Source organism: Bombina bombina, chromosome 6 (genome assembly GCF_027579735.1).
Source record: "Bombina bombina isolate aBomBom1 chromosome 6, aBomBom1.pri, whole genome shotgun sequence".
In the NCBI taxonomy this organism is placed as follows: Eukaryota; Metazoa; Chordata; class Amphibia; order Anura; family Bombinatoridae; genus Bombina; species Bombina bombina.
The window spans coordinates 621,983,268-621,996,183 of NC_069504.1; the positions used below are offsets into that span (position 1 = coordinate 621,983,268).

General features: G+C 40.5%; 1 protein-coding gene across 1 annotated transcript in view; it reads right to left on the minus strand.

Annotated features, from left to right (window-relative positions):
* The window catches only part of ST8SIA2 (ST8 alpha-N-acetyl-neuraminide alpha-2,8-sialyltransferase 2), a 767,470-nt gene that overhangs the window by 460,251 nt on the left and 294,303 nt on the right, over positions 1-12,916 (minus strand). The window contains exon 2 of the mRNA XM_053717635.1: positions 9,000-9,062. Coding sequence (XP_053573610.1) covers positions 9,000-9,062 — 63 coding nt within the window. The remainder of the gene's footprint in view (positions 1-8,999; positions 9,063-12,916) is intronic.

Below are 12,916 nucleotides of genomic sequence, written 5' to 3' on the forward strand. Positions count from 1 at the left end.
GCAGATATGCAGATAGACACAGTTCATAGATCCAAAAATGAAAAAGTTCTGGTGTTCGCAGAGCATTTTATAACCATGTTCATGCAACTAGGCTAATTAGAAATTACATGCATACTCAATTTTGTTTCAATGATCACGTTTTCCAACTTGTGAGTCAGTGATCACAGGTGTATTCACTTTTGTTGCACAGAGCCTACTTGTCAAGTTAGAAATAGCACAATTATTGAGAGATGATATAATTTTTAATAATTTGACATTTAATCGATATTGCTCAGGAATTTACTTACTTCTGTTGTTATATATATATATATATATATATATATATATATATATATATATATATATATATATATATATACACACACATACATACACACACACTCATCAGCCACTTTATTAGGTACACCTGTTCAATTGCTTGGTAACCCAAATTGATAATCAGCCAATCACATGGCAGCAACTCAATGCATTTAGGCATCTAGACTTGGTGAAGACGACTTGCTGAATTTCAAACCGAGCATCAGAATGGGTAAGAAAGGGGATTTAAGTGACTTTGAACGTGGCATGGTTGTTGGTGTCAGACGGACTGGTCTGAGTATTTCAAAAACTGCTGATCAACTGGGATTTTCATGCACAACCATCTCTAGGGGTTACAGAGAATGGTCCAAAAAAGAGAACCTTGAAGAAGATGGGCTACAGCAGCAGAACACCACACCAGGTGCCACCCCTGTCAGCTAAGAACAGGAAAAACTGAGGCTACAATTCGCTCACCAAAATTGGACTTTAGAAGATTGGAAAAATGTTGCCTGGTCTGATGAGTCTCGATTTCAGCTGCGACATTCAGATGGTAGGGTCAGAATATGGCATAAACAACATGAAAACATGGATCCATCCTTCCTTGTAGCAACAGTTCAGGCTGGTGGTGGTGGTGTAATGGTGTGGGGGATATTTTCTTGGCAAGCTTTGGCCCTCTTAATACCAATTGAGCATTATTTAAATGCCACCGCTTACCTGAGTATTGTTGCTGAGCATGTCCATCCCTTTATGAATACAGTGTACCCATCTTCTGATGGCTGCTTCCAGCAATAAAATGCACCATGTCACAAAGCTCAAATCATCTCAAACTGGTTTCTTGAGCATGACAATGAGTTCACTGTACTCCAATGGCCTCGTAAGGCAGTTCTAAGGGAAAAAGGGGGTCCAACCTGGTACTAGCAAGGTGTACTTAATAAAGTGGCCAATTGGGAATTGAAAAGGTTTGGTTTATGGAATAGTTTGGATTTCTGAATATTTATATATTTGCATTTGTAAATTGTGACAGCTTGGAGAGGGTATGGGACCAAGTGTATACAACTTATGTGATTTAGGCAATACTTTTGTATACATTGTACCATCGGAAAGATAGTCAAGTACTGTAATCAGAATGGTAATAATTATTGTTTTAAATAAATATATATATTTTTTGCGTTATAAAATGCAAATAAAAAAAAATGCAGTCAGAGAAGATTATGAATTACTGGCAGGGAATATGGTTATTTTTAAATGATACTAAACCCAATTTTTTTCTTTAATCATTCAGATAGAGCATGCAATTTTAAGCAACTTTCTAATTTATTCCATTATCAGGAATGTAAAGCTTAGGAGCCGGACCATGTTCGGTTCAACACCTGGGTAGCGCTTGCTGATTGGTTGCTAAATGTAGCCACCAATAAGCAAGCACTATCTAGGGTGCTGAACATTAAATGGGCCGGCCCATAAGCTTTACATTCCTGTTTTTTAAATGAAGATAGCAAGAGAATAAAGAAAAAATGATAATAGGAGTAAATTTGAAAGTTGCTTAACATTGCATGTTCTATCTGAATCACAACAAAAAAAAAATTGTATCCCTTTGATGATTTTATTTAAAAAAAAATATTGGTAAAAAAGGTTTGGGTTTTGGAATAAATCTGGATTTTGTAATTATGGATTTGAGAATTTGCACCTCTACTACTGACTTCAATTATCCCTCACAAAACTATTCAAACTGTATTACCATGACATTAACATCTGTATTTCAATCCAACTACAGGATTGATACAAAATATAACAATACAAAGCCACTACATAAAAACTTAAATAATGCTTACCTGATCATTTTCTTTTCTTCTGATGGAAAGAGTCCACAGCTGCATTTATTACTTTTGGGAATTGAGATCCTGGTCACCAGGAGGATGCAAAGACAACCCAGCCAAAGGCTTAAATACTTAGCCCACTTCCCTCAACCCCAAGTCATTCTGCAGAGGAACAAGGAACAGTAGAAGAAATATCAGAGTGAAAAGGTGCCAGAAGAACAAAAATAACAGACGCCCCAGAGAAAAAATAGGGGGGAGGAGCTGTGGACTCTTTCCATCTGAAGAAAAGAAAATGATCAGGTAAGCATAATTTTAAGTTCTTCTCCACAGCTGCATTCATTACTTTTGGGAAAACAATACCCAAGTCACACAGGACACTAACTGCCAAGATGGGAGGGAACATTAGGCATCCCATTCTGAGGGCACCAAGCCTGAACCACTACCCAACAAAAACCCTGTTTCGTCCAAAGCCAAGAAAACTTTGAAAATGAAAAGCCCCAAGGACACTGACCCGCTGATAGTCCAGAAGCCTAGCTAGAGACCGCAAAATCTGACTGAACAGAGCCAACAGTCCTCCAGGAGACACCGTCACCCAACAGTCGGTCCCTCACCACTCACCACTCACCAACAAAGGGAACACCAGCCTAAACTCCCAAAGGAATAGGGCAAGGAAGAACCAAAGGGAAACCGAAAGGTCACCACAAAAGTCATAGAAGAAAACCCCCCAGCTCACAAAGACCCAAATGGGTCCTGACAAACAAAGGGAGGCTACGCCCAGACCAAGCAGAAACCAGAGGTTTAGAACCAGGCATCGGAACAGAGAAACCTTTCTCTCAAGATCATGCAAAGCACCGAAAGACAACTAAAGACGGAGTCCTCACATCGTCATATGCAGAATACTGAAGTATTCTGTCACAAAAAAATGTGTAACAGACCCAGACGAAAAACCCTGAGTTAAGAACACACAGCCATCATCAGGATGACACAGAAGAATACTTGTTGAGAAGTAAAAAGCGACCCGCAAGAATACAAAAAATCCCAGACAGAAAGCACACTCTAAGCAATCTAAGCCGCCAGACCTACACATAGGTCTCCTAAAGGGGGAAGCACATAACCTCAGTGAGGTCCACTGCACCCCCAAGAATGAGAGGGTACAATCAGAAATCAAAGGTGTATTGGAACCCTGGACCTTCTGCTTGCAAGCCCAGGGAGCTAGCCCCTATGCTAACCTAGATCCTGAAGATGACAACGCATCTCAGAACCGACTCCCAGCCAGGCCAGCCCAAGTGTCGGCAGGTCCGAAACAGGGGAATAGAAGAACCCCAACACCAGCTCAAAAATGTATCCAAAAAATGGCCACAGCCATCCCAACAGAGCACAGGTGCCAACCCGACTCCTTAGGAACAGACGACACGGCCGTAGACCCAAAGGAATCTAGCAAACGCCCAACATAGTCTCGACACAGAGCCAGCAAGAATCCAGATGGAACATAACAACCAAGAGAGAATACTCCTCTCTGAAGGTTAACTCTCAGTTCCAACCTCCTGAATCCAGGAGAAGCCCTAAGAAAGGGACCACACTTCCATAAGAATGAGAATAAGCCCTCACCCTAAGAAAAGGAATGGGACCAGAAAAGCAGAGCACCTGCCCACAAGACATGAAGCCACAGGCTAAAGGAGAGATCAAATCTCTAATGCAAATGAACTTGGAAGGAATCCCCCTAAAAAATTAGCTTGCTAACACACATCTAAAGTGCAATAGTTGCAGCAGTGACACTGCAAACCCATTCGCATGCAGAGCAGAGAATCCATAAGGTTACTCCAGCAAGCTGACCAAGAGAAACCGACCATAAAGTCGTAAGCCCAATGAGCATCGGCACTCAGAAAACCTGGCCAACCATGACCAGGTCAATTAGTCAGAGTAAAGGTCATAGCCCAAGTTCCCTGGAACTGGGGAACCCTGAACCAGCCCCATAGCCTAAAAGTCTGGTAACAACCCGCAACAGGATCCACAAGGGAAAACGCTGAGTGAAACTTCAACAACTGGAAGCACCAGGATGAAGATAGGTCTGAGCCCCCAATTGTTAAAACAAACAATAACCGAGAACTGAACACCCCTTCTGATATAAAAACCAGACCCACAGGGAGATATCAATGCAATATCCAAATCAACCCGGAGAACGAGAATAACTCGAAAGTCCCTACCCAAGGAAGAGACCACCCCATGCCTAAGTCTAATGCTCCAAAGGAGCTAAGGCATTAAGTCATACAACAACCTAGAGCCCATAGACGCTCAAACAGCCACAAGACCACAAGCAAGGGGATACCTTGAGGCCAAAAGCACTCGATCAAAGGCTGGTCTCCACATCACCTCCATACCATCAGAGGATCACAGAGAGAAAAGGATGCGAAGCATCCCCAGCTCCGGGGAAGGACCCTAAGCGGAGCCCAAGGAGACCACGCCCAGAGTCCCTAAAAGGGAACAACCATCTCCCGGAGAGAAAACCAGGTCCCTAAAAGGAGACCTTACCCACACAGAGAAAACTGAGAGACCAAAAAGGTCTCATGACACAGGCTGATATTACACAGTCAATGTGCAAATAGCCACAGCTGGTTACAGTTTGCAAACCTTCCGCAGCAAGGCAGCTAGCTACCTATCAGGCTACTAGCTGCTAAAGGACTAAGTCCCAAAAAAAGACAATCCCAGAGCCTCAGAAGGCCAAACCGCCCAAATCAGCGGTAAGAGGGCGCTAAGCCCTCCAACCCTCCACAGCATGGGAGAGGAAAACTCTAGGTCCCAATAATATCAGACGCAAGAGAGAGTGACGCAGCAGAACTCCACTGACCCAGTCAACCAGATTGAGGGCTAATAAGGACTGAAACAATCCTTCCTGCCCCACGGACCCACAGGTTCTCTAGAATGCTTAGCTGAACTTGTAAAAACAAAAACAAGAACACAAATGATAATATGAGCACTCGGCGCCTCGACGTGACCAGCCAAGCAGAAACGGCGCCATGTGTCTGAACATCCATGAGACAGAAAAACCCAACAGAACCAGCCTGCTGCCAGGGTCCCAACTGTCAAGTTTCATAAATCCTCCCTCAGAGGGGAGGAAGGAATAACAGACAAACATAGGACTAACATGTCCCTTAACAAACTTCCCCAGAAGTAACAGTGAGTATCGATCCCAGAAGTACGTGAAGGAAACATATAGACAAAAATAAAAGACATCCTAATCGGATAAAAGAAAATATAAGGCAACCCGTAGGTTAACGCCAAAGAAGAAACAGGCCTACCCGCAGGACAAGCCAAACTGAACCCTGATTTTCCAACAAAACTGGAAAGGATCTCAATAACAGACAATCAGGAAGTTACTTCATCCCCTCATGTCTAATGAGGTGAGCCAATCGAAGTAGAAGACTGTGGATTCCCGTATCCGTTAAGGATAGGATCGATTAATAGCTAAAAAACATGTCTGAGCAATACGCAAAGGCGCAATATTCTGTAATGAAAGGCACAACACTCAGGGTGTAGATAAGAAGACAAGAGAGGCGCCAAACATAAAACAATATCGTCTGAACCATGGGCCAATAGCCCCCCCCCCTGTGTGCAGGAACTACTCACAAAGGCTGCGGCACACGTACTGTGCCTGTTGAAGCGGATCGGGACTGTTCAGAGTCGCCCGACGGACACACAGAGGAGCCGGTACACGTGACCCCTGTAACCAATAGCAGGCCAATTCACCTTGGCATGTTACCGACCCCTTTACACATGATATCATTGATCATTTTTGATTTATACCTATAAGATTGACTAGGTAATCTATATCATAATTCATATATCACCATTCTAATTATATCTATATATATTTATTATTATTATTATTCCTATTTACATTTATTTTTATTTTTATTTTTATATTTTTATATCTTTATATCTTTATATCATTATATCACATATCCATTAGAATATCTATGATATCACAATTAGTGTGAATATCAACTGAACGTCAATTGACTTTGGTGTGATGGTGAATAGATTTATAAATGGTTCATGGTTTTTATTTTATTCTATTTTATTATTGTATTGTTAATATTATGTTATTACATTGTATAAGTATTCATTGATTTGAATATGTCTTTAATTAGAATTAAGAAATGTAAGGTTTTTATGAAAAATTTTTAAATGTCTACTATTGTATATCAAAATGAACAGTTAAGAAACAGTTAAAGACTAGCCAGACAAAGATCCCATGTCAGATCCGCCCCTTTTAGACAGGTGTAGCAAGGTATAAAAGGTGTAATCATGCAGTCAATAATACAGCCTGATGAAACGGCAATTTTGCTGAGAAACGCGTTGCTGTGATTGTTTTTATCTTAAATAAAACCTTTTTATTTGAGTCACCTTGCTACCTGTCACTTATTGCCCTGGTGCAATCTACATTTAATACCAGTGTTTCTCCTGGCTGAGAACGCAACCACCTATTTCCAGTGAGTGACGGATGATCCGGACCTGACAGGTGAATTGGCCTGCTATTGGTTACAGGGGTCACGTGTACCGGCTCCTCTGTGTGTCCGTCGGGCGACTCTGAACAGTCCCGATCCGCTTCAACAGGCACAGTACGTGTGCCGCAGCCTTTGTGAGTAGTTCCTGCACACAGGGGGGGGGCTATTGGCCCATGGTTCAGACGATATTGTTTTATGTTTGGCGCCTCTCTTGTCTTCTTATCTACAGTTAATTTTAGCTTTAGTGTAGTGTAGTAGACAACCCAAAGTATTGATCTAGGCCCATTTTGGTATATTTAATGCCACCATTTCACCGCCAAATGCGATCAAATTTAAAAAAAACTAAAACAAATCGCAATTTTAGGTTTCTCACTATCCAACCACCAGCGCACCTCTGGGGATCTTCGGATCTTTTTTTTCTCACAACACTCAGGGACAGCTACACCCGCAGGGAACTGTGCAGGCCCTCCCAAGGCCGGGAGACCCCGGATGATAGGGCACAAGCACAATCGCAAATAAACATCTGGACTGAAAATATGTGGAAGCGAAAACGTGCTGCAACCTCCGGGGGAACAAGTCGCCCTGTAAGGAGGGATAAACATAATCTGGGTTATCCACATGTGTAGTCGGAGGGAGCGGATTCTTCACAGGACGAAAAATCTGAATCTAAATTTGAACAGTCTCAGCATCAGAATCCTCCATAACTGGATAGAGAATATGCAAATATGGACTATAAGAAAAACAAAAACTAAACGGCACCTGACACCCACAATGGCTGGGGCACTCACAACCTCCTGTGAACCAGACCCCTGCGGACCAGAATTTCTCCATCGCCACACGGTTAGGAATGCGGAAATGGAAGACCAGAAAGTAATCACGCCCAGTCACAAGGTGAACCGTACAGTCCAAAAAGCGTGCCCAACCATAAGGTTGCGTCACTTCCAAAGGCCTTTATGTTCTAAGCCATGAGCCCAGTTAACACTACAAATAAGTAGATTGAATTACATAAACATGATTAAACCCCCCCCTGTTCAATAACCCCTTTCAGGAGATATTAACCCTTGATTCCAAGATACAAAAGGAGTCCAACTGAGACCCTATAGTCTAGTAAATCCCGCAAGGCAGGCACCTCACCGGAAACATTTGTATGACAGTACATTCATGAAGAAGTAAAATGAAACAATCTTACCGGAATCTATGCTGTGGAAACAGGAACACGGCCCTTCAATTGTGACAGATAGTAGCATTACCTCCGCCATGGACTTGAGAGAAGAAAGCAGCCAGCAAAGCGAAGTTCAACAACGCCAATTGCTTGTGGAGCTGTTAAAATGAGTTGGGATGGTTTCGCAGAAAGACTCTTCCTGCATCTCCGGACTCTAACTTTCATCCAGGCCTTCACTGAGAGACTGACAGGATTACTTAAAACTCCTGTCCCATGTTTAAGAGTACTACCCTCCATAAGAGACAAACAACAAACTTCTGACACTTCTCTGCCAACCTTCTGGGATGAAAGGCAAAGAATGACTGGGGGATGAGGGGAGTGGGAAGAGTATTTAAGCCTTTGGCTGGGGTGTTTTTGCCTCCTCCTGGTGGCCAGGTTCTTAATTCCCGAAAGTAATGAATGCAGCTGTAGACTCTTTCCATTTAAGAAGAAAAGTAATATGTCAAGTTAACACTTATAGTAACTGCCTGCTAGAAAACACCTGCACGTTTTGGCTTAGTTTTCTCTGCTTTTTTTTTTTTTTTTTTTTTTTTTTTACTAACACTCATGCGCAAACTATACCGATTCGACTTTAAACCCTTAAATATTAGCAATTACAGCCCATTTGCTGAAATAAGAAAAGCACCATCTAAACAATAAAATCTATCTGCGTAACAATTTTCATAAAGACGGGTGCAGTGGTTTGTAACATGCATTTAGTTTGCTCTCACAGGTAAATGATCTATACAGTAGATAGCCTAAGACAAAAACAATGCTTTTTTTCTGATTTATTCCTGTTTTTGGGACATCCCAACATATATTTTTGGGTCAACTGCTAAATCATGCCCATTCAAAGTTTATTGATAAAGAAGTATACAAAGTACACACTTTAGGTTTAATTGCTAGATTTTGTTAAAAAAGAAAAATGTTCACCTGCCTGAACGTGAAAAACTAATTACATTTTGATTTTGAAAAGGTTAAACACCCCTATGTTTAGGCTCTGTGCATTATTCCACCTTTCTTTGGTTGTACTTTGTTTCTCTTCAGTAAGCAAAAGGAACCATACGTGAAGTGACCTGGTCTGAATAATATGACAATGGCAGACATCACAAGATGAAACTCAAGCAGATTAATAGCTGCCTCACAGCCAAAACAAATGAATGAAAAATCTTATTTACAAACCTATTAGATTTGCTATGCAAGCTTTCCACCGCTGATCTAATTGTACCTCTCCCTCCAGAACTCCTGCAAGACAAAAGACAATACATTATTTATCTAATTCTGTTACTGTCTCTAAATTTTAGTTTAACAATCAAATAATTCCTTATAGAGTGTTCAGGGGTTCTACTAGAGTTTAGAAAATTAAATGCATAGTACAAAGTCTAAAATACAACAACCTGGAGCAAAATTAAGATTTTTTTAATAGTGTCCCATTTACAGGAATAGAATATGATACACTGTGTCACCTGAATGTTGCGTCACTTAAATAGACATTATGGGGCCGATTTACTAAAGTGCGGATGGACATGATACGATGTACTGTATCATGTCCGCCGCACATCGATAAATACCGATAGCATACGCTGTCTGCATTTATCATTGCACAAGCAGTTCTGGTTCGTATAGGATCGGGTGGATTGAAGACGCAGCCTCAGAGGCAGCGGACAAGTTATGGAGCAGCGGTCTTTAAACCGCTGCTTCATAACTACTGTTTTCTCTGAGCTTGATAATTCAGCCCTTAAGTGTTATTTTAAATGCATAGCGATCTATTTAACAAAATAATAAAAACGTGTTTATTTTCAATACATTTCTTTTAGCAAATATACTTCTGCTAAAAAAGTATCAGTTATAGCTTTTAACAAGCTCTCAACCTGCTGCCAATACAGCCATAGCTTGTGGGCAACTCCATTTATCAACTGTGCATACTCAGCTAACATCACACATCTTCCATAATTAACCCTTTACAACCATTATGTCTCCTGCAATTATCCCTACTCAGAAGTGTCTTATTATCTTACATGCAATTGTCCCTAGTCAAAAGTGCCTTTTTCTTTTAAGGCCTAAGGGCTAGATTACAAGTGGCGCGCTAATTGTTGTGCACAAGCATTATCAGGTTTTTGTCCATGTCAGAAATATCGTACATATTACAAGTTGGAACTGCAATTCCGAGAATGCAATCAGATTTTACACTTGTCGGCTTAGTACGACTGAAACCCTTGCGCAAAGTTCAGTGCGTTAAAAAAAGTTGCACTAAACACAACATAAATAAATTAAAAATTACAATTACACTCATATAAACACTATCTGATAAAAAAATTGTCATAGAAATATAAAAGAAAAATGTTACAGGGGTTAAAAGGTATATGGTATATGACAAGGTGTTTGACTACAAAGTACTATATTGTATATATACATACCTATACATGTCTAAATAAGTGTGTGTGTATATATATATATATATATATATATATATATATATATATATATATATATATATATATATTTGTGTGTGTGGGTACAGATGTATTTAAGTACTTATGTGTTTTACTGTATATTTAATGTACATATTTTACATTCCAATGTTCTTCACATACAGGATAATGTAATTTTTATTATAAATGCATATTTCTATATACAGTATATATATATTATTATTATTATTCTTTATTTATAAAGCTCCAACAGATTCCGCAGCGCTGCCCATGGGTACAAGGATAGAAGTACAATGGTGAAACAATACAATAACAGACAACATTTTACAGACAGATACAGGGGGAATTGAGGGCCCTATTCCCGTGGGAACTTACAATCTAGATGGCTAGGAGGAAGGGATACAGGAGGTGGGGACTACAAAGGTGGGAATGATATTAGTGGGGAGATGAGGGCAACTGTTGGGTTAGTGAAGTTCATTTGTTAATGAGTCGGGTTATAGGCTTCTCTGAACAAAAAGGTCTTTAGGGGACGTTTAAAGGAGGAGAGGTTAGGGGGGAGTCTGACGGCTCGAGCAAGTGTGTTCCAGAGGGTTGGAGCCGCACAAGAGAAGTCCTGTAGTCTAGCATGAGAGGAGGTGATGGTAGAGGATGCAAGGAGCAGGTAATTGTTGGATCTTAGGGGGCGGATGGAGTATATTTGCTTATGAGTGAGGACAGCTAGAGTGGGGCAGCATTGGTGAGGGCTTTGTAGGTCAGGGTGAGAATTTTGAATTTAATTCTGCTGTGAATGGGGAGCCAGTGAAGGGACTCACAGAGAGATGCAGCAGAAACGGAGCATCGGGAGAGGTGAATTAGCCTGGCAGATGCATTTAGGGTGGATTGAAGGGGAGAGAGGTGGGAGAGAGGGTGGTCAGTTAGTAAGTTGTTACAGTAGTCAAGAGCTGCTGGTGCCACGCCACCCCCTGCAGACTCGCGGCCAATCATCATACTCGATTGGCCGCTAGCAGGGGTTGTCAATCAACCCGATCGTACTCGATCGGGTTGAATTGCGGCGATGTCTGTCCGCCTGCTCAGAGCAGGTGGAAAAGTTATGGCGCAGCGGTCTTTAGAAACACAGGGCCTCAAGCTCTATCCGGAGCTTGATAGATAGGCCCCTTTAGGTCAAATGCAGTGTCAGGTTAGCGTACATGAAGAATTGCTAACTTCAAGGCGCATTATTGAAATATTAGATATAAAATATTAAAAATTAATAATAATTATTTTAAATTATTATAGATAATGTAAAATATTTAAAGTGAATGTAAATTTTGATGCTAAAGTGCCCGGTTTTTAAAAATTTGATTAAAAAGAGGGGCACTTTAATTCATCAAAATTTACATTTCACTCGTGTTGTGAAAAATACTTACCTTTAAACTTGACAGCTGCTCCAGCTTCCCCCCAGTCGTCACAAGCCATTTCTGACGTCAGAAATGATGGATCGGTCATCCTCCAACCACGGCTCCCCCCCCCCCGGGGGAAATCGGTGTCTGATTCAATGCCGTGATTGGAGGAAGCTGGATTCCTCATTTTAGACCCAGGAAGAGGATTTGCGACGGGTTGAGGAAGCTAGAGCAGCTGTCAAGATTAAAAGGTAAGTATTTTTTCACAACACGAGTGAAATGTAAATTTTGATGAATTAAAGTGCCCCTGTTTTTAATCAAATTTTTAAAAACCGGGCACTTTAGCATCAAAAATTACATAAAAAAAATATCTATAGGAATAGATATACAGGTATAGGTATTTACAGATATACATATACAAATATGTATTTACAATAAAAATTACATTATCCTGTATGTGAAGAACATTTCAAATGTTAAATATTCATAACTGCTGTCGGGTAAGCACGTGAGCGATAGGGGTTGGTTTGTTTCTTTTGCACTCTCCATTGACTTCTATGGGGGAAAAATTAACACTGTCGCGATATTTGGGTACCACGCATCGGGTTTTGCTCACACGCTAATTGTTTACTTTCACCTTGTAATACGCGTGCTACCTGAGGCGTGCAAAAAGGTTACTTGTAGTAAAGTTTATGTACAAGCGAAAGTGCTAAATAGCGTGCTTCTTTTAATCTGGCCCTTAATGTTTTAATAATAATGTTTTAATGCATTAATCCCTAGCTAAAAGTAACTTATTTTTAAGTAACCACTGGAATTTCAAACCTTAGACTTTGCACTTTTTTACCCAGGAGCTCTTTATTTAATGGGGCATAAAGGAGCAAACATAAATACTATAAAAACTATACGCATTGCAATCCAATGTCAGCATACGCGTTTAAAGCTTTAGCTATGAAATTTGGACATTAAAATTTACTGCTGTAGAGAGGATACTTAGAATGATTAAATATATTAAATGTATATGTTATAACCATAGCACACAATATAAAATAAAATAAACAATGGCAAGTCAGAAATGCACATGCAGTATCAGTCCTGTATCAAAATGTGCATTTGCATGTCTACTGATTCAACTCAGTTAGTCTATTGCAAACATAATGAAGGTGTACAGCAAACTCAAATTGATACAGTTTATGTGGTGTTTTGCCAACACACCTAAATCCCAGAAGTGGGACATTGTTTTTCAAGTCACAAATAAGTCTCAAGTCTTAAAGGGACACTGAACCCAGAT